The sequence below is a fragment of the Chamaea fasciata genome, unplaced genomic scaffold (assembly GCF_029207755.1).
Source record: "Chamaea fasciata isolate MVZ Bird 193981 ecotype frontalis unplaced genomic scaffold, bChaFas1.0.hap1 SCAF_11, whole genome shotgun sequence".
NCBI classification, from domain to species: domain Eukaryota; kingdom Metazoa; phylum Chordata; class Aves; order Passeriformes; family Sylviidae; genus Chamaea; species Chamaea fasciata.
Window position 1 is genome coordinate 21,948,582 of NW_027094096.1, and position 18,412 is coordinate 21,966,993.

The following is an 18,412-nucleotide window of genomic DNA, read 5'->3' on the forward strand; positions in this document are numbered from 1 at the left end:
ATCCTGAGGTCAACCTCTGCGAGGGAGATAATTCGGTGTCTTGGCCACGTGTGAGGGAGAGGAATCAGGGCTACAAATGTGAGGGGATATCTGTGGAGACAGTTTAATTTGTTCCATTTATATGAACAAGTCGTGTGGCACATGCTTGGGAAAATATCATTTTGAATGGGCTCGGGAAATGAGGCCCACGTGGGCAGGGGAGGGAGGGAGGGAGGGATGCAAACGAGGGTGGGAACGTGGCTGGGAGACAGATGGCCCTCCACCAGGGAATAAACCCCATCCCTGAGGGTCATTCCCAGCTTTTGCTGAGCTCTCTGTGCTGCTGGGGTGGCTTTTCTTTAGCAGAAGTGAAATTCTTGGAGTCTTCAGGTGCCTCCAGCCCAAAGCATTCCATGGTTCTGTGATTCCGTGGTTTCGAGTGACGGAGAGGTCACAGAAATAAATATCCATCCATACGGTCCAGATTGCAAAGGTGATTTCCAACCACTGAGTTTTGGGAGAAGGTTTTTCCGTTTTCCAAAGTTAGACTGTACAGAAAAACCTGGAGGGCTCGACTTGGAGAAAATCTCTTAATTATAAACTCTTTAAACCTAAATGAAAAGTTTTATTTTTTTAAATTCATCTTTAACCTGCTGACCAAGAGTTCCCACAGGAACAATCTCATCCACGGCCACCAGAGAATATCCTGAGCTGGGTGAGATCCCCAGGGATCATTTGTCCAAGCCCTGGCCCTGCCCAGGACACCCCAACCCTCTGATTTCCCTCCCCATTTCCTTCAGAGACAGCTGAAAGCCGTTCCCTGGGTGTAATGGAAATTAGCACAGCCTGGACGTGCCAGGAGAAGATTTGCTGGGGTGAGGTCAGTCTCTAATAAGTTAAAGTGCTTTACTCAGCCCTGGATTGGGATGCCCTGAAGTTCATCAGTTACTGCCTCAGGTCCTCATTTATCTTCAGTAAATTTTCCTGAAGTTCACCGTGGTGGCAAAGACCAAACTCGACCTGCTCAACCCCCCAAATTCTTTAATACAGATCGTGCATTTAGGTGAAGACGTGGTTTATTTTTTTTCCTGCCTTCTCAAAGCCGGAAATTCCCAATATTCCTGATTTTTGCCTCGATGATGGCAGGTTTGGTGGCCCACCCTGGGTGTCCCCAGTGTCACTTCATTAGGCTGCCACCGACACCTGGTGTTGTGCTGCTGCTCCCAGGGGCTGCCCCAGCAGCTGGCACACGCTGTCATCTCCTTTTATCTCTGCTTCATCTTCAGATTGCTGGCTTGGAATTGAAAGGGGGCAGGGGAAAAAAAAATCAAGCAGGAGGTAAAAAAAGCCAAGTTTTGGTGCCGTGGCAGAGTGTGGCTTGTGAGGAAGAGCAGCCACGTGGTGATAATGAGAGATGGGATGGGTAAAGGGGAATTTGGAGTTTTGGCCACTCTGTGTGTCCAGAGCTCAGGGAAGGGGAATTGGGAGGGGGATCAGTGACCCCCCCTCCCCATGGATAATGGCTGCTGGAGGAATCAATTCCTGCCTTTTTATTAAAACTGCTGTGATTAATAATCACTTCTAATTGTGTGCCTTTAATTTTACCCTGCTTTGTGCCCTCCCTCTTCTGCTTCCCTGCTTTCCCTGAAGAGCCCCAATCCCGATGTCCTGGTGATGCTCCAGAGCTGGGAGAGCTGGGAATGTTCACCTGGAGAGGGACTGGGGACAAGGGATGGAGGGACAGGTCACAGGGAATGGCTTCCCACTGCCAAAGGACAGGGATGGATGGGATTTTGGGATGGAATTCCTGGCTGGAATAGAATTCCTAAAGCAGCTGTGTCTGCCCCTGGATCCCTGGAAGTGCCCAAGGTCAGGCTGGACAGAGCTTGGAGCAACCTGGGACAGTGGAAGGTGTCCCTGCTCATGGCAGGAGTGGGAATTAAAAGATCTTCAACCCCTTCCCACCCAAACCATTCCACGAATCTTTAAAAAATATCAAAGTGTATTTCAAGCTGATATTTGAGTGATTTTCTTTGAGCAATCACAGCTGGCGTCATTAAAGTTTTACTGTTCTGCAAGTGAAACAGGGAAAAAATTATGATCTCCCTAACAGGGAAATTTATGATTTGTTTTTAGGAATTAAAAGTCGTGAGATCGTCTTCGAATTTCAAGATGAGAAACAAATCCGATTTCTGTACTTCATTAGGGTTGTTTGTTTCCCTGTCATCTCCCTGGCATCTATTTGTGCTAAAGGAGAAGTCACTTAAGGGAATGGGGTTGTAAAAACCATCATGGAATTGGTTATTGGACTTCAGTCACTTGAGACACAAATTTATAGCTGAGTATTGAAAAGCTGTTTCTGAAGGGCAAATAGACAGGGGTGTATGGGAAATCAACAGGAAATTAGGGGGAAAATAAACAGGGGGTTATGGGGGAAATAGTCAGGGATGTATGGGGAAAATAGGCAGGGGTGTATGGGGAAATTAATAGGGGGGCATGGGGAAAAAAATTGGGGGGTTATGAGGAAATAAAGAGGGGTTTATGAGGAAATAAATAGGGGGTTATGGGGAAATTAATAGGGAGTTATGGGGAAATTAGACAGGGGTGTATGGAAAATAAACGGGTGTATGGGGAAAATAAATAGGGGGTTATGGGGAAAAGAAATAGGGGTGTATGGGGAAAATAAACAGGAGTATATGGGAAATAAACGGGGTTATGGGGGAAATAGTCAGGGATGTATGGGGAAATTAATAGGGGGGTATGGGGAAATAATTAGGGGGTTATGGGGAAATAAAGAGGGAGTTATGGGGAAAAGAAATAGGGGTGTATGGGGAAAATAACAGGAGTATATGGGAAATAAACAGGGGGTTATGGGGAAAATAGACAGGGGTGTATGGGGAATAAATAGGGGTCTGTGGGGGAAAATGAATAGAGATGTGTGGAATGAAATTCCAGATCCGTTTGCTCAAACCACACTCCCTGGTGTGGGGATTTTATTTGGATAAAAGTTGGGGATTGTGGATGTGGGCCGTGTGAACACGGCACAGGTACTTCCAGAGGGTGTTTTTCTGGGAATTTATGGGATGAACGTGAGACTTCACTGGGAAATTGTCCTGTTTGGGCTTGCCTGAGGCCCAGATAAATTGGGAATTTCGAGGTGGGTGATACTTTATTGGTGCTGGAGCGAGTGACTTTATTCCATATCCCAGCTAAAGGCTGGGAAAGAACTGGGAAAATAATTCAAGCAACATTTCCTAAACGTGCATTTCCTTTTCCCTGCAGCCAGCCCAGGATGTTTGGGGGGCACCAGAGGTGGTGGGAGCTGCTGTGCCTTTCCCCTGGTGGGATTCTAGGATCCCTCTTGGGGTGGGAATAAAGGGCTGGAAGTCCCTGACTCTGTAGGATCCTACAGAACACAGGATCTGTGGGGTTCCCACACTCTGCCCCAGGCCAAGGGGAGAGAAAGGAGCCCTGGGCACGTGCCAGCAGCACTTCTTGAAGTGCCAGCAAAAGTGATTCCCTGGAAAAACCGGAAAAGCTCCAAGCTGGAGCTTTTTCCCCAAATTTTTCCCCCCTGTACCCATTCTCCAACCCCGTTTTCCTGTCGTTTCTCTGCTCACGCAGCGGCGAAAGCAGGAATTCTTGCTCCGCTCTGTGGTTTGAAGGTGGACAAATCGCCGTGTAGGAAACACGGGTGCGGGATCCCCAGCGGTGAGGCTGTGCCTCCAGCACGGAGGTTATTTGGGATGGAGGCACGGGAGAGATAGAGGCAGGCAGTAATTGCCTTTAAGATCAGAGCACAAAGCATTACCTTGGATTTTTACAAGGCCAGCGAGCAACAAAAGAGCGGTAATTTATGAGCTCAGCGTAAAAGAAGAGCATAATTGCATTAAAAATTAATGCTAATGAACACTAAAATGGGGAAGGTGGTTATGATGAAAGTTTGGATTCATCTTCCCCGGGTTGAATGATGGCTGGTGCCTTGATTAATGGCTTAATTTCTATCAATTAGCGGGGAGAAATCTCCACTGAGACAAGGGTAAATTGAGCATTGAATTACAGCCCTGGCTTTGTGTGCCCAGGAAGGAGCTCCGGTGTCAGGGCGGTGACAAATCCAGGAAAATTTCCTGTGCCAGGGGCTGTCCCCACCCCTCCACTGCCTGAGCCCGCCGTGGTTGCAAAAAATATCCCAAAAAAACCCCAAAATTGGGGCTGTGGGGAGGGCAGTGGTGAAGGCGACCTGCACGCAGGAAATTCCGGCAGGAATTTCACCTTTTTAAATTCAAAGTTCTTAAAATTCAGTGTTCTTAAACTGTATTTTCTTAAAATTCAGTGTTCTTAAACTGTGTTTTCTTAAAATTCAGTGTTCGTAAAATACATTTTCTTTAAATTCAGTGTTTTTAAACTGTCTTTTCTTAAAATTCAGTGTTCTTAAACTGTCTTTTCTTAAAATTCAGTGTTCTTAAGCGGTATTTTCTTAAAATTCAGTGTTCTTAAACTATGTTTTCTTAAAATTCAGTGTTCTTAAAATACATTTTCTTTAAATTCAGTGTTCTTAAACTGTCTTTTTCTTAAATTTAAGGTCCTTAAATTCAGAGCTCGCTTGCTGAACTTTCCCCTCCTGCTTTCGGCTGTATTTTATACCCAGTGCTCCCAGGTTTTTTAAAAAAAGAGAAGCTGGTAGTGTCCGGAGTTGGTTTAAAATCCTGTAAAAACGAGGGGGTTTAATCTGTATTTTGATATAGATGTCAAATTGATATCTATGCAGATATATCAAACTTATGTATCTGTATAGATCTCTATAGGTATCAATATTTTGATATTTATGTCTATATCATTATAGACTGTAATAGATCAAAACAGCCAACTTGGAGTAGTCTGGTTCTCTCTGTCGGGTTCTCTCCAGTAAGTGCCACGGTGCTCACAAAATGCTATTTTTCATATATTTTAATGCTAATTTTAATATATTTTAATAACCTCACTTTCACGGGATTTTAAAACGAGCCTGGACAAAGTTTTTCTTGTTAATTGGCGTTTTTCCAGCTTAGTTTGTTAATCCTGTGTGCTCTCTCCCTGTGGAAAATAAATTCCGGGGTACTCCCAACTTGCTACTCTAATGAATTTAATTGTGGTTTTCAGGTGAATGTTGGGAGCGGAGAAGCGAGCGGGCAAAGCTTTCTCTGCCCAGTTTCTCTTTTTGGGGGTGTATTTATTGTTCCTGTGACTCTGGCTGGGAAAATTCCTTCCCTGGAAATCGCCGGGGCTGGGAAATGTGCGGCCGAGGGTCGGGAATGGGAAACCTTGGCCTGGGTAAGGGATGAGAGGGATGGAGGCTGAGCCTGAAATCCAGGGTGGAGCTGCAGGTTTGGGTGCTGCAGGAGTGGATCCTGCAAGGATGGATCCCACAGGGATGATGGATCATGCAGGGATGATGGATCTTGCAGGGATGGATCCCCCAGGGATGGATCCTGCAGGGATGATGGATCTTGCAGGGATGGAGCTACAGGGATGGATTCTGCAGGTTTGGATCCTACAGGGATGGATCCCCCAGGTTTGGATCCCGCAGGTTTGGATCCTGCAGGGATGGATCCCCCAGGTTTGGATCCCGCAGGTTTGGATCCTGCAGGGATGGATCCCCCAGGTTTGGATCCTGCAGGTTTGAATCCCGCAGGGATGGAGCTGCAGGTTTGGATCCCGCAGGGATGCAGCTACAGGGATGGATCCTGCAGGTTTGGATCCCGCAGGTTTGGATCCCCCAGGTTTGGATCCCGCAGGGATGGATCTTGCAGGGGTGGATCTTGCAGGTTTGGATCCCGCAGGTTTGGATCCCGCAGGTTTGGATCCCACAGGGACGGAGCTGCAGGGATTGGTCCCGCAGGTTTGGATCCCGCTGGGATGGATCCCGCAGGTTTGGATCCTGCAGGTTTGGATCCCGCAGGGATGGATCCCGCAGGTTTTATTCGCGCAGGGATGGATCCCCCAGGTTTGGATCCCACAGGTTTGGATCCCGCAGGGTTGGATCCCGCAGGGTTGGATCCCGCAGGGATGGATCCCGCAGGTTTGGATCCCGCAGGGATGGATCCCGCAGGTTTGGATCCCGCAGGGATGGATCCCGCATGTTTGGATCCCCCAGGTTTGGATCCCCCAGGTTTGGATCCCGCAGGTTTGGATCCCGCAGGTTTGGATCCCGCAGGGATGGATCCCGCAGGGACGGAGCTGCGCTCGGGCCATCCTCGGGCTCGGCATCGCGGCTCCGGCGCTGTTGAGTGAGGCGGTGCCTCCCTCTAACGGCAGCGGAGCCCGGCCGGGAAACGGGATCAGCTGCACGACATCCCGGGAAATATCCCAGGGAAAATCCCGAGAAATAGCCCAGGAAATGTCCCAGGGAATATGCCGGGATAGCCCCGCTCTGGGAGGAGCGGGAGGGATTTGGAATGCCGGGAATGCTGCATTCAGAGCTTGCAGCAGGGGTGGGACATTCCTGGGCTGATTCCCTCTGGAGTTTGCTCCGGCTGTTGGGAGGTCTCAGCTCTGGAGTGGCCACTGAGGCTCCAGGGATGATCTCCAGGGAGGATCTCCAGGGAGGATCTCCAGGGATGATCTCCAGGGAGCTCCCCCTGGCCTTGGAATTCCAGCACTTGAGCTGGGAAGGGTCTCAGGATACTGCGGGATCGAGGTCAGGACAGCTGATCCTGATCTTCTCCTGATCCAAACAGAGAGGGTTTGGGGCAGGAAAATTCCCTGCACACCAGAGCCCCGAGGTTTTAAAGTCCAGAGGTGCCACAGCCGCAGTGATCCCTCCTGTCCTGCTGGATTTTTCCTCCTTTTCCCAGTGCTTAGTGCAGAATCCAGGATCTCCCACAGCCGGGGAGGTGGTTTTTTTTTTTGGTGTCGTCCACTGCAAATTATCCAGGGAAAACTTCATTTCTTCTTCAATTTGTTACTTATGTGCCGCTTGAGTAAAACTGGGATCAATTAAAAACCATGGGATGTGTGAAAAGCCAGGGGTTTCGATTTAAAGGAAAATGAAATTTAAAGAGAAGCCAGTTCTGTTGGAAAACACACAGCTCTGTGAGGCAGCAGGATAAAAATATCACTTCCAATAACCCCAAATAAAATGGGATCAAAGGGGAAATTTTTTCTGCTGTAGTTGTTTGTTCAGTCTGGGATCTGGGGGTGTTTCCTTCTTTTAATCCTCAGCTCAAAAGAGCAAGAAAAAAAATAGCAGCTTTTTTTTATTTTCTGTATTTCAAAGCATTTTATGGAAAATGTGTTATATCTTTAAATGAAATTAACCCCTTAAATCTAATTAGCAATATAGGGAGAAACAGATCCTGAGGAATATTTGAGGTTTATTGTAATTTGCTTTGATTCTGGAGTTAGACCTGCTTGAAAAAAAAAATCTCTTTAAGTTCATGTTCATGGTCAGGATTATGGATAAGCAGCGAATCCATAAAAATTTACACTCTGAGATTATCCAAGAAACATTTAAAACGGTTTTTTTTTTTGTTTAATGGATCATTCACAAGATATTGTTGGTCATTTAATGCTTCTATTTCAGTGATTTTAAAACTCTTGAGTGGAATAAATTTTGTCTTTAAGGAAAAAAAAAAGGGAATATTTTAGGCAGAGCTCTCTGGGAAGTTTTCCTTCCACCTGGTTTGTAGAATCTAAAGAATTCTCTCTTTTTTTTTATTTTCTGATTCTCTGCTGTTTCTAATTATTGTGTGTGTCGTGTTTGGGTGTCACCCACTGCAAATTATCCAGGGAAAACTTCATTTCTTCTTTAATTTGTCACTTTGTGCAGCTTGAGTAAAACTGGGATCAGTTAAAACCCGTGGGATGTGTGAAAAGCCAAGGTTTTCGATTTAAAGGAAAATGAAATTTCAAAAGAATTTTAGTTCTCAGCTGACATTCCAGGCTCTTGCTGATCCAGCCTAATTCCGCAGGAATTCACAGCTATAAAACAGGCAGTGTGATATTTATATCTGGGGGATAGCCAGAGGTGTAAACAGAGAATTGTAAAATCCTGAATTCACCCTGAAGGATGATGATGATGAGGTTCTCAGTTAAACTGGGGAAGCTCCCCACTGCCAAGGTGACGGGGCTGGAATCACCTGCTGCTGGAATCACCTTTTTATTAAAGCCCAGCCCTAATCCAAGATTTAGTTCCTTTTTTTTTTTTTCCCACCCTAACAGGGTAAAAGGACTCACCATGCACTGAGTTAGTATTGATTTTTCTTTTTTTTCTTTTTTTTTTTTGTCTGAAACCTCGGAGCTTTCTGACTCCATCATCCTTGATTTTCCTATGAAATACAAATCCCTGGCCCTGACAGCTGACAAACAACAGCTGGAAGTCGTTTTATCTCCCAATAATGTGTTTGTCAAAACTCCCCTGCACTAATGGGCTCTGCTTCCTCCAGTCCATTTTCTCCCCCCATTAATGTCCCTGATGTCATCAGCAGCATTTAGTGTTTTCTGCCCCTTCCCTAATTTGTCATTCCCAGCACTTGCTGCAGGGGCTGGGAGGGATCCTGGAGCTGGCTGGGATTTGGGGGACCTGGAGGTTGAGCTGTGGGTTTGAAATCTCCTTTTCCTGGCTTTAATCAGGATCTTTTATTTACCCTCAGTGAATTCTGGTTCCCTCTCCCCAGCAGGAATTTGGGGTATTCGATTTATCCCAAAAAAATCTTTGGGAATCTGTTTGAAAGGGGAAGGTTTCGGCACCAAGGCAGCAGGACTTGCAAACACGAGTTTAAATGTAGCAAACTCTTTTTTTTCCTTCCAAATCCCTCCAAAAATCAGGCTTGAAGTTGTATTTGTGGACTTTGCTGTAGAACTGTTGTTGGAATTATGGGATGGTTTAGGTTGGAATGATCTGAAATCCCATCCAGGGACAGGGCAGGGACACCTTTTAATATCCCAGGTTGCTCCAAGCTGGCCTTGGGCACTGCCAGGGATCCAGGGGCAGCCACAGCTCCTCTGGGAATTCCAGCCCAGGAATTGCATCCCAATATCCCATTTTACCTCTGGCAGTGGGAAGCCATTCCCTGCGTCCTGTCCCTCCATGCCTTGTCCCCAGTCCCTCTCCAGCTCTCCTGGAGCCCCTTCAGGTCCTGGCAGGGGCTCTGAGGTGTCCCTGGATCCTTCCCTTCCCCAGTTATCCCACAAATCCTTAGGGCAGAGTTTGGGATGTTCCCAGCAATGACCTCACTGGGGTTATTTTTACTCAGAGTTTTTCCTGTAACAGGAGATTTTTGGGCTGCATCACACGAGCAGTTTGTCCTGGTATGTCCCAAAATCTCCTCCAGGCAGGGCTGGGATTCCCAGCTTTTCACCAATCCCATAAATCCCACCAAGCCCCCAAATTTCACTTCCCTGTGCAGACCAAGCCACCCTCCTGGACCAGGTGAAGAGAGTGAAGGAAATCGAAGCCATCGAGAGCGACGCCTTCGTCCCACAGACCTTCAGGTCCAGCAAAGAAGTCAAAAAGGTACAAATGCCTTCCAAAAAAGTGCATTTTCCTTCCCAAAAGGTGCATTTTCCTTCCAAAAATGTGTATTTTCCTTCAAAAAATGTGTATTTTCCTTCCAAAAAGGGACATTTCCCTTCCAAAAGGGGATATTTTCCTTCCAAAATATGTATTTTCCTTCCAAAAAGGGACATTTCCCTTCCAAAAGGTGCACTTTCCTCCCAAAAAGGTGCATTTTCCTTCCGAAAGGAAATCCTTCAATCCACCTGAAATGCCACCAAGGACTCCCTGGTGGTCTCAGGGTGGGTTCAGGGAATTGAAATGTGGCAGAACTTAAGGAAATCACCTGGTTTGAAGACTTTTTTTAGGAAAAGCAGAATTAAAATCCCAAAGTAATCAGGCGTTTACTTTGTAATTAAAGCAGAGATGATTTTAATGCTGCTTAACTACAGCCAGTCTTTAGGTCTGTATTTATCCCCTGCAAAGAAGCAGCTCGGTTTTCAGTCAGCTTCCCAGAAACCCAACAGGAGACATCCAGCCCCCAGAATTCACCTGAATTTTGGCCGCCAGCTGTTGCAAGGAACTGGTTTGGGATGTTTTCATTTCCCCACCTGGCACTGAGTGTTTGGAATTCCTGGTGGTTTTTCCTCAGGAAGGAAAATCCCTGGTTTTCCTTTCCAGAAGTCTCCAAGAAAAAACTGATGCAGCTTCTTCAGGAAGTGATCCAAAATCCCAGTGGTGCACTTTTCCAAGCTCTCTCCCTGTCCCTTTTTTTGGTCACTTGGTCCTGTTTGTCCTGCTGAGGACGCTCAGAACTCTTTCCATGAGCCAAGTGCTGGGTTAAAACACTGCCACATTTGGGAATTTCGGGGATAAACCACTCAATCTTTGTGGTTTTGTTTCTTTTTCAGTCCACAGAAGCTCCTGAGCTGCAGCAGGAGCCTGTGAATGTGGCAGCAGCAGCCCCTGAGGCAGCAGCCGCTGAGAAGGAGCCTCCAGCTGCCAACATCCCCACTGCCATCAAATACCAGGATGACAACTCCTTGGCACATCCAAATGTGAGTGTCCATCCCATCTTTTTAGGCAGGATTTATCCCATCTTGAGCTTTAGAGCAGCCCCTGGAATGGGAAGTGACCCCCACAGCCTTCGCTCCTCACAAAATCCCTGCTCTGGAGGTGTTGGGATGAAGAGGATCCCACTCTTCCCACCACCCAGCAGAACAATCCCACAGGAGTTTTGGAGTCACAGGTGGATTTTAGAAGAAAATGTAATTAACCGGACGCTGGGGAATTGAGGAGAAATAAAAATTCAGGATAAATTGGGTTCTGGAAGTTGGAAACCCGGTGGAAAACTCAGAATTTGCCCATTTTGCCAACTTGCATAGTTTTAAACACGAGACAGACTTAAGATAATTTTAAATTATTGTGGTTAAACTTGAGGAAATTCCTTTGGGAGCCCTTTAAGAAGGACTTCCATAGATGTTTTTTAGGAGTTAGAAGGTTAGAAATGACTTGCAGTGAAGAAATCAGGGTGAGTTCTCTAGAGCGGACACAGGGAGCAGAGATCAGGACGTGTCCAATATGATGAATCCCAACTCCCAATGATTATGATCTTTAAGTCCCCTCCCAAGCCCAACTATTTTGGGATTCCCTGACAAGTTTTATTGATGTTTTGGGATCACCTTTGTCTGCAGCCCCCCTGAGGTTTCCCTGTGGGCACTGGGAGGGCCGTGGGTGTTCCAGGAGAGGATGGCAGAGGTGGAGTTGCTGATGGTGTCACCTTCTCTCCCGTGTCCAGCTGTTCATGGAGAAGGCCCAGGCTGAGGAGAAATGGTTCCAGAGGTTGGTGGCTCTGCGCCAGGAGAGGCTGATGGGGAGCCCCGTGGCCTGACAGCTCCCAACACCAGCCCAGGCCACGTCCCCCACGGAATTCCTGCCCTCAGCTCTTCTGTTTGTCACTTGGAGGAGATTGGAATGAGCTGTGCAGGTAGGGAGGGTTTCACCTGGATAACCAGGGATGGTCTGTCCTGATTCCTGTGAAAAACCAGGAATATTCTGTCCTGTTCCATCTGGATAACCAGGAATATCCTGCCCTGATTCCTGTGAATAACCAGGGATGTTCTGTCCTAGTTCCCCTGAAAAACCAGAACTGTTCTGTCCTGTTCCACCTGAAAAACCAGGGATGTTCTGTCCTGCTCCACCTGGATAATCAGGAATATCCTGCCCTGGTTCCCTGGATAACCAGGAATGTCCTGCCCTGGTTCCCTCCAAGCTGGAGATGGGCAGGGCAGCACAACCAGGGGCATTTCCTTTTCTTTTTTTTGGTTTTTTTTGGAGGGAATTCCTCAGGTGCGAAAACCACCTGGAAGCTCATTAATAAAATAATGAAGCTCATGAATAAAACATCATTTTATCCCTCCCAATCCAAAAAAAAAAAAATTATAGAAGCAGGTGGGAGTTGGGAGAAAAGTGGGAAACTGAGGCTCAGGGCTGGGACAGTCAGTGCCATCCCAGGATCCGTCACTGTCCTCCCTTCCTCCTGTGGAATCCTGAATATCTGGGCAGGGAATATCCTGAATATCCTGGCTGAGGGAATCTTCTCTGTGGATTTTATCAACCTCCTCATTGCTGGAATGACCAAGTTATGGGATTTTCACACACCTGGTTCTGGGCAGCGGCTGTTCCCAGCCCATGGAGTTCCTTTGGGTCATTTGGGACTTACAATCCATCAAATTTAAAAGTGTTTCTTCAGCAAAGCTGGGAGGAAACTCGCCTGAGGAGAGGAGAGAACGGAGCCCCACCTCTGGATGTGCCTCACTGGAAATCCCCAGCAGCAGCTTTCCCTTTTGTGGGGATTGTTTCTCCTGGTTCTCAGATCTATAGTGATAAAAAAATGGAGGCTGACTCTGGGAATGGACTTTGGTTTTCTTTTTTTTTTTTTTTTTTTTTTTAATTTTAGATCTCGGATGTAAAAGGAAAATGTCTTGAATTTGCATTCTGACACGTTTTTACTTCCTTTATGAAGTGTTAGTTTGATTTTATCCTGCATCAAAGTATCCCAAGGCCTTGGCTGCAGGAAAAAATGGGGAAAAAAATTCTTTCCCCGTTTCACTTCAGCCTTTTCAAATGGTAAATGTTCGTCATTGCCGTGTTTTCTAATCACCTTTTATGTTTCTTTCATAGAAAATAAAAAACTCTTTGATGTCCATGGAAGGTCCTGGTGTAAATTCCTCTTTTCACACACTGTGTTGGATAATTTTGGTGCTTTTATTGGATGTAAAATGATTCCTTTTATTTGCAGCCGTGCAGAATATTAGAAAATATTCTGTAAATAGATTGAAGGTATTAGATTAATAAAGAAGAATTGTTTGTTTGTTATTTATTGTTTATTAAACAACATCTAAATCTGCTGGAGGAGAGTTGGGAGCAAAAGCTGGGAAGAAAATGGAAAGAACATTTAGGTAATCCCAGCTGAATGGAAAATGCACTGAAATATTCCAGACATCAGTGGAAACACGGAGCCCTCAGTGCAAACCTTTTCCACCCCGTTACAGAAAACCACCCAAACCCAGGAAGAGGAACGTGAAGAAGGACTTAGACAACACCCAAAATCCTCCATCTTGCCCCATACATACGACTATATCCTAAACCATTAAATCTAATTTTTCCACCCTGTGAGATCACACACTTCTATTCAAACCCCACACCCACAAGCCCAGCGCTGTCACTCAGTTTCGGGAGCCTGTTCCATGGCCTCAGGTCAAACATGGTGTTTCCTCGAGGGTCAGCACCTTTTAGCACAGAAAGCCTGCAGTTTTCATTCTCCAGGGGGATCTGATGATTTCTGGTGCGGTATCTCAGGGAGGTTTTGCTGCTGCAGTGATGCTGTCCGAGCAAACCCTCCCGGCCGGGAGGTCACGTGTGTCTCCTCCTGCTGCAGTTGCTGCAGGAGGGCAGCCCTGGCTGAGCCCGAGGCCTCTCTCCCAGCAGAAACCCCAAACCAGCCCCTGCCTGCTGACAGTTTCCATTTGGCAGCTTCCAAGGAGGGAGTTATTTTTGGTGGGGATCCTTGAACTCCAGAAACCTCCGTGAGGAGGGATCGGCTGGGACCTGGCGCTGAACCCAGGCCTGGGGACGGGGGGGCTCTGGACACTCCTCAGCTTGAGAGTGACACCAAATCCTAAAAACACGATTAACCGGGATTGAAAATGTTTCCTCCTTGTAGTTTGGACTTGGAGCAGCTTTGCCTGGTTGGGTTTTCCCTGTTTGAGGAGGAGCAGCAGTGGCTGGGCCGGGTGGTGACCCTGAGTCACTCCGGGATTGTCACCCAGGGGACACGAGGTGCTGGCTGCTCCTGCTGGGAGGTGACAGGAGCTGAAGCCTCAGTGCTTCCAGCAGGGTGAGCTCAGCTTCCAGCCCTGCTCCCACATTCCAGGGGAGAGGAGAGGAGAAGCTCCAGTGACACCTCAGAGCCCCTGGCAGGACCTGAAGGGGCTCCAGGGGAGCCGGAGAGGGGCTGGGGACAAGGCATGGAGGGACAGGACACAGGGAATGGCTTCCCACTGCCAGAGGTTAAATGGAATATTGGGATGGAATTCCTGGGTGGGAATTCCCAGAGCAACTGTGGCTGCCCCTGGATCCCTGGCAGTGTCCAAGGCCAGGCTGGACACTGGGGTTTAAAGCAGCCTGGGACAGTGGGAGGTGTCCCTGCCCATGGCTCAGGTGGGAATTAAATGATCTTGAAGTTCCTTCCCACCCAAACCATTCCAGGATTCTGTACCAGTGAATTTAATAGTATTTTGTTATAAATTCTCGTCTTATTTCAGGCCTTGTACCAATTCCTGAACTGGGCAACTGGGACTTGACGAGATATTTAAATCAAATATTGATGATGTCCATGTTCTTGCACATCTCCCTCCAGTCCTTGCTTCTATCTGACATTTACCAACAGTTCCTCACCGGCTGCCTTGGCAGAAGCTGATGTCACCTATGGCCTGAAGTCACCTCTGGGACAGCACAATCCAAAGGCATCTCCCACCAAAAATACACTTGAAACCTTTGGAAATTGCAGAGCAGCTCTGAGCCTACCTGGAGAGGAGGGAGGACACCCCATTCCTGCCAATCCATGGGACATGGAAATAGGAGCTGCTGGGGATGGAGCCCTGATTGTCTGAGGCCTCTCAGGTTCCCTCCAGCCTTGCTGCTGACATGGCAGGGAATGGAGCAGGGTGTTCCCATTTTTCCCCAAAATAGCTGGAAAAACCCCAATTTTTACTAACTCTGCTGTCTCTCACTAGCTGGGTAAGCAAAGCCAAATGTCTGCCAGTTTGGGGCTGTAAGAAATGTCATTGAGAAGGAATTGTGTAATAAAAACTGGGTTTGTTTTTCTTTTCTTTTTTTTTTTCCCCCTCAAGTGAGCAGTGAAACCTCTCCTGGCTGATTAGAGCTGACAATTAATCCTTGGCCTCATGTGAAATCAGCCAGAACCTGAGCTGGAGACTCGATGTTGTGATAACTTGTGCACCGAGTACACTCCGTTTGTCCAGGACTAATTGGAACATGGAATTAATGGGATGTGCTGAAGTGGCAGGAGGAGTTTTTAGCTGCAGCCACGACCAGCCCGAGGCAGGAGAAGCCTTTGGAACAAACACAGCGTGTCCTGAACTGGGCATAGGGTTTAAAACCATCCAAGTGCCTTCACCTGCTGCCAGTCCCAGGAAAACTTGGATTTGGATCCCTATGGAAAAGGGCTCCTGGAAGCCATAACTAAATCAAGCAGCTCCTGCTGCCCACGTGAGATTTTTTTTTAATCTGTTCTGTATTTTTGTTTGATTTTCCAGCTTGAGGCTGTGGCCAAACCTGGGCTCAGTTTTGATGAGCTTCACCATTATTAACCAGAGACAGATTTTCCCTGGGAAAGACTTCCAAAATGCCACCCCCAAATCCCAGGATCTCTGTCTCTGCAGCTTTGGAGAGGAATCAGAGGCTTCCCACAGGTGTTGCTGTCCCTGAAGGCAGCACCAAAACCCAAGTGGTTTTTCCCCCTCCTCACCCTCTGCTGGAGCAGAAATTTTTTTTTCCCCTCCCTTCCAGAGGAGTTGCCAGGATTTCAGGAATCTCCTGCCATCCCAAAGATGTCCAAGTGCCTTCAGCATGTTGTTTTTTGGTGATCTGGGAATGGCAAAGAGCTGCAGCTCAGGATCAGAATTCCCCGTGCTCCCCAAGGCTTTCTCCATCCCCAGTGACTCCCACAGAGCCCATTTAGACAAACTAAAGTTTGCATCAAATCCTGGCATCGATGATGGGGCTCCCACTATTCCCACAGAATCTTTCTGTGCCTCAGTTTTGACTCTGCTGAGCGAAGCCAAGAGGAGAAGATAAAGGTCACAGAATTCAGGCTGATTAAAAGAAATGCTGGTTCACAGGGTGGGAGATTCAGGAATTCATTAAAGGAACCTCAGGAGCTCTCCAGTGGATCGTTGCTGTGGAGATGATTTGAAAACCAACATCCCAGTAGTTTTTAAAAACCCCAAAAGCTTATCCTGGCTCTTTTGGGGCTGAGTTGGGGTGTCACATCACACTCAGCTCTTGGGGCTCCTCACCAAACACCCAGCCTGGGGAAATCCTCAAGAGAACACCCAGGAGAACCCCAGCTAATCCTGGCAATTATCGGTGGTTTTCGCTCAAATTGATGCTCTACATTGATATTTGTCACCAACTCTCAGGTCCCTCAAAGAAACACGCCCCAAAAATTCCAATTTCCCCGCTTTGCTGAGGCACGGGAATCTCAGAACACCCACGACACAACCCGAGGATCCCTCCGGCTCTCACAGGACACTTGCTGCCCTGCCAGCGTTAATTATTAGCTCCTCCTTGATTGATAATCTCTCATTTGTGTGGGCTGGAGGAAGCTGGGCTGCAGTGAGCTATAAAAGGGAGCTCATCAGCAGCCTGCACGAGTTGGTGACAGCTCTATTTATAGCCCAGCCCCGGCCCCAAAATGTGTTTGTTCCCCTTTTTTGGCGCTGCAAGTTCAGGGTTAGGAGTTCCTGCAGCCTCTGAGTGACTCCTTTGATCAGCTGCAGACACACAAGGGCAGTTTTTAGGGGATATTTCCTAATTATACACAAGGAGAGGACACGGGGAGGTTTTCTGTCACAAGTTGTTGGGTGGGAAACAGAAAAAAATTTAAATAATAGTAAAATAAATTGATTTCTTTTCCTGTTAGAAAGGAGGAATTGTCTTTCCCTAGTTTACGTCTTGTATAAAATAAGGTTCAACTTATCCAGGTGAGGCTGGCAGCATAGTCCTGTATTTTATATTTTATATTTCATAAGAACAAAACCACCTCTGCTCAACACTTGGCTCTGCTTGCTCCATTTCCCTCATTAGGGTAATTAATTACCCGACTTTTAAACCTTGTCAGAGGCAGCATCTTCAGAGGAGACTCACAGGATTCAGACTGGATTTCAACAGGAAAATCTGCAGATAATGAGCTAAGGAGCGGGAATTCTTTCTTTTCTCTTGGTTTGGTCTTTGTGTGTACAAACCAGGCTGTTTCCTTGGAAATTTACTGTTGAATTTTCAACTGTATTGATGTTCAAAAGAAGGGAACCTTGTCCTTTAGTTCTAATAATTAATTAAATCTAATTATTAATTAATTAATCCACGCCAGCAGCATTGTGTCCAGTTCTCCCAGCTCAGTTTGGCCCTTTTCCCATCCAAACGCATATTCAGGAATGCAATTTTCACCTCCACGTGTTAAAACATCCCCGCTGCTTCAAAATAATCCTTGGAGAGGAATTAGAGAGGATGATTTCCCAGAAAAGCAGAAATATATTCTGTGTTTTTCAGCAGTTGCACCGAGCGTTTCCCACAGATTTGAGTGTATTTTATATAAAAAGTTGATCACACTCAGAGTCAATCAAAAATTGACTTTTACTCTGGAGGGAAAACGCAAATCCAAAGGGAAGTGGCTGTGGAAAAAAAAAAACAACCCCAAAACCTCTTAGCATGAGGAGTGAAGAGGAACTCGGGGTTGGAAGGAAATGTTTGGGGCAGGAACCTAAACAGGGATCTTTGGGATGGAGAGAGACCAAGGGAATTTCAAATACCAACAGAACATCAACGTGCCAAAATGACCTTTTGTTCTGGCTCAATGTGCTCCACAGAGCTCTGAAGGCTGGAGCACATTTAAACAGCCCTATCACCAAAATGAATAAGAATTAAGAAGGTAAATTAATTCCTAAGGGAAATCACTGCAGATCTCATTAGCTCGGGAACAAGATACCTTAAAAACTTTTAATTAAAGATAATATTTACTGCAAATGAATAAGAGCTGGCAGGCTTCAGCAGAAACCACAATCTCATTTATGCAAAGTTTTCTTCCATGAAGGCAGACATCGTTAATCTCGTTGGCGATGCCCTCCAGCCTGCCGGAGCTGCAGCACGAGCAGTTCCCTCCACAACTCTTTGAATCTGCACAAAGGAGCTGCAGCTGCAGCAGCCGCAGAGCAATTAAAGAGATCCCCGTGCAAACACAGCCCTGCGTCCCTGGCACTGAGCATCCCGTAACGAGCTCCTCCCAACAGGTGAAAATGAACCACCACTGCAGCCTCCATCCCTGGATTCCTGCACGGGATCCAGGGAAGTGGGAAAGGAACAATCACTGCAGCCTCCATCCGTGGATTCCTGCACGGGATCCAGGGAAGTGGGAAAGGAACAATCACTGCAGCCTTCATCCCTGAATTCCTGCACGGGATCCAGGGAAGTGGGAAAGGAACAATCACTGCAGCCTTCATCCCTGGATTCCTGCACGGGATCCAGGGAAGTGGGAAAGGAACAATCACTGCAGCCTCCATCCGTGGATTCCTGCACGGGATCCAGGGAAGTGGGAAAGGAACAATCACTGCAGCCTCCATCCCTGGATTCCTGCACGGGATCCAGGGAAGTGGGAAAGGA

At 47.0% G+C, this 18,412-nt stretch overlaps 1 protein-coding gene across 1 annotated transcript in view; it reads left to right on the top strand.

Annotated features, from left to right (window-relative positions):
- The window catches only part of RSRC1 (arginine and serine rich coiled-coil 1), a 98,209-nt gene extending 85,380 nt beyond the window's left edge, over positions 1 to 12,829 (top strand). The window contains exons 8-10 of the mRNA XM_066193656.1: positions 9,366 to 9,472; positions 10,363 to 10,509; positions 11,250 to 12,829. Coding sequence (XP_066049753.1) covers positions 9,366 to 9,472; positions 10,363 to 10,509; positions 11,250 to 11,342 — 347 coding nt within the window. The 3' untranslated portion in view covers positions 11,343 to 12,829. The remainder of the gene's footprint in view (positions 1 to 9,365; positions 9,473 to 10,362; positions 10,510 to 11,249) is intronic.
- Positions 12,830 to 18,412: the final 5,583 nt, after the last annotated feature.